The sequence below is a fragment of the Penaeus monodon genome, chromosome 20, assembly GCF_015228065.2.
Source record: "Penaeus monodon isolate SGIC_2016 chromosome 20, NSTDA_Pmon_1, whole genome shotgun sequence".
Lineage (NCBI taxonomy): Eukaryota > Metazoa > Arthropoda > Malacostraca > Decapoda > Penaeidae > Penaeus > Penaeus monodon.
The window spans coordinates 35,995,254-35,996,099 of NC_051405.1; the positions used below are offsets into that span (position 1 = coordinate 35,995,254).

The 846-nt window shown below is 37.7% G+C and overlaps 1 protein-coding gene across 1 annotated transcript in view; it reads right to left on the bottom strand.

Annotated features, from left to right (window-relative positions):
• Window positions 1-846, bottom strand: part of LOC119585784 — a 13,185-nt gene that overhangs the window by 10,794 nt on the left and 1,545 nt on the right. The window contains exon 2 of the mRNA XM_037934499.1: window positions 71-224. Coding sequence (XP_037790427.1) covers window positions 71-224 — 154 coding nt within the window. The remainder of the gene's footprint in view (window positions 1-70; window positions 225-846) is intronic.

An 846-nucleotide genomic window follows, 5' to 3' on the forward strand; every position in this document is an offset into this window, starting at 1 on the left:
CTTCGTCAGTAGAAAAAAAATGTGCACAATTTCCGAAAGTCGTTAGAATGTAAAAAACGAATCGACTTACAGACTCCCGACGGCGCGGAGATGGGGATCGTGAAGTAAAATTCTGCGACGAACTGACTGTCTTCAGGCCAATAGAGCGTCGCCCTCTTCTTCCTCGACTTGACCTCCGACTTGTCCGACTTGTCCTTGCTCACCAGGTCATTCAAGCGACGCAGCTGAGGCGAAAAGCGATATATATTTTTTTTTTTAAGTTGGGGGTGAAATTGTACAAATGGAGAATTGGAATGTGTCAGAGAAAATGGGATAGTGACATTGTTTTAGAGAATGTGGTAGAAAATATATCGGTGGGGAAAAAACAAGGATACGAATTAGACAGCAAAATGCAAGACTAAAATCGGAAATAGAGAGAAAACACAAGAATAGTCACACGGCAGAAGCCAAAATTCGAATTCTGATTATGGTCCAAGTCAGTCGTTTTCAAACCGTGCGAGGGGGGGGGGGAGGTACTTTCTAAAATTAATATTTTTTTTCGGGGGACGTAGACTGATAAATAGAATAAGATAAATAAGGTAGTGATAAACAGAATAAGAAGCTAGACACATAATTCAGAAGTAAATAAACTTATATCTCTTGTAATTCAAGAATGATAAATTAATTCCTTACGAAATGCATTTCGATTCAAGCATTCCAATCATTTTCTTTTCCTTAGCTTTTTAGTTAACGAAAGAGGAATGGGACAAGTTAATAGAAAAGGCAGTTTTTCACAACCTTATTAGGTGAAACTACCTAATGATTTGAAAACCGCTGTTCTAAATAATAAAGGGAAAGTTAAGAAAT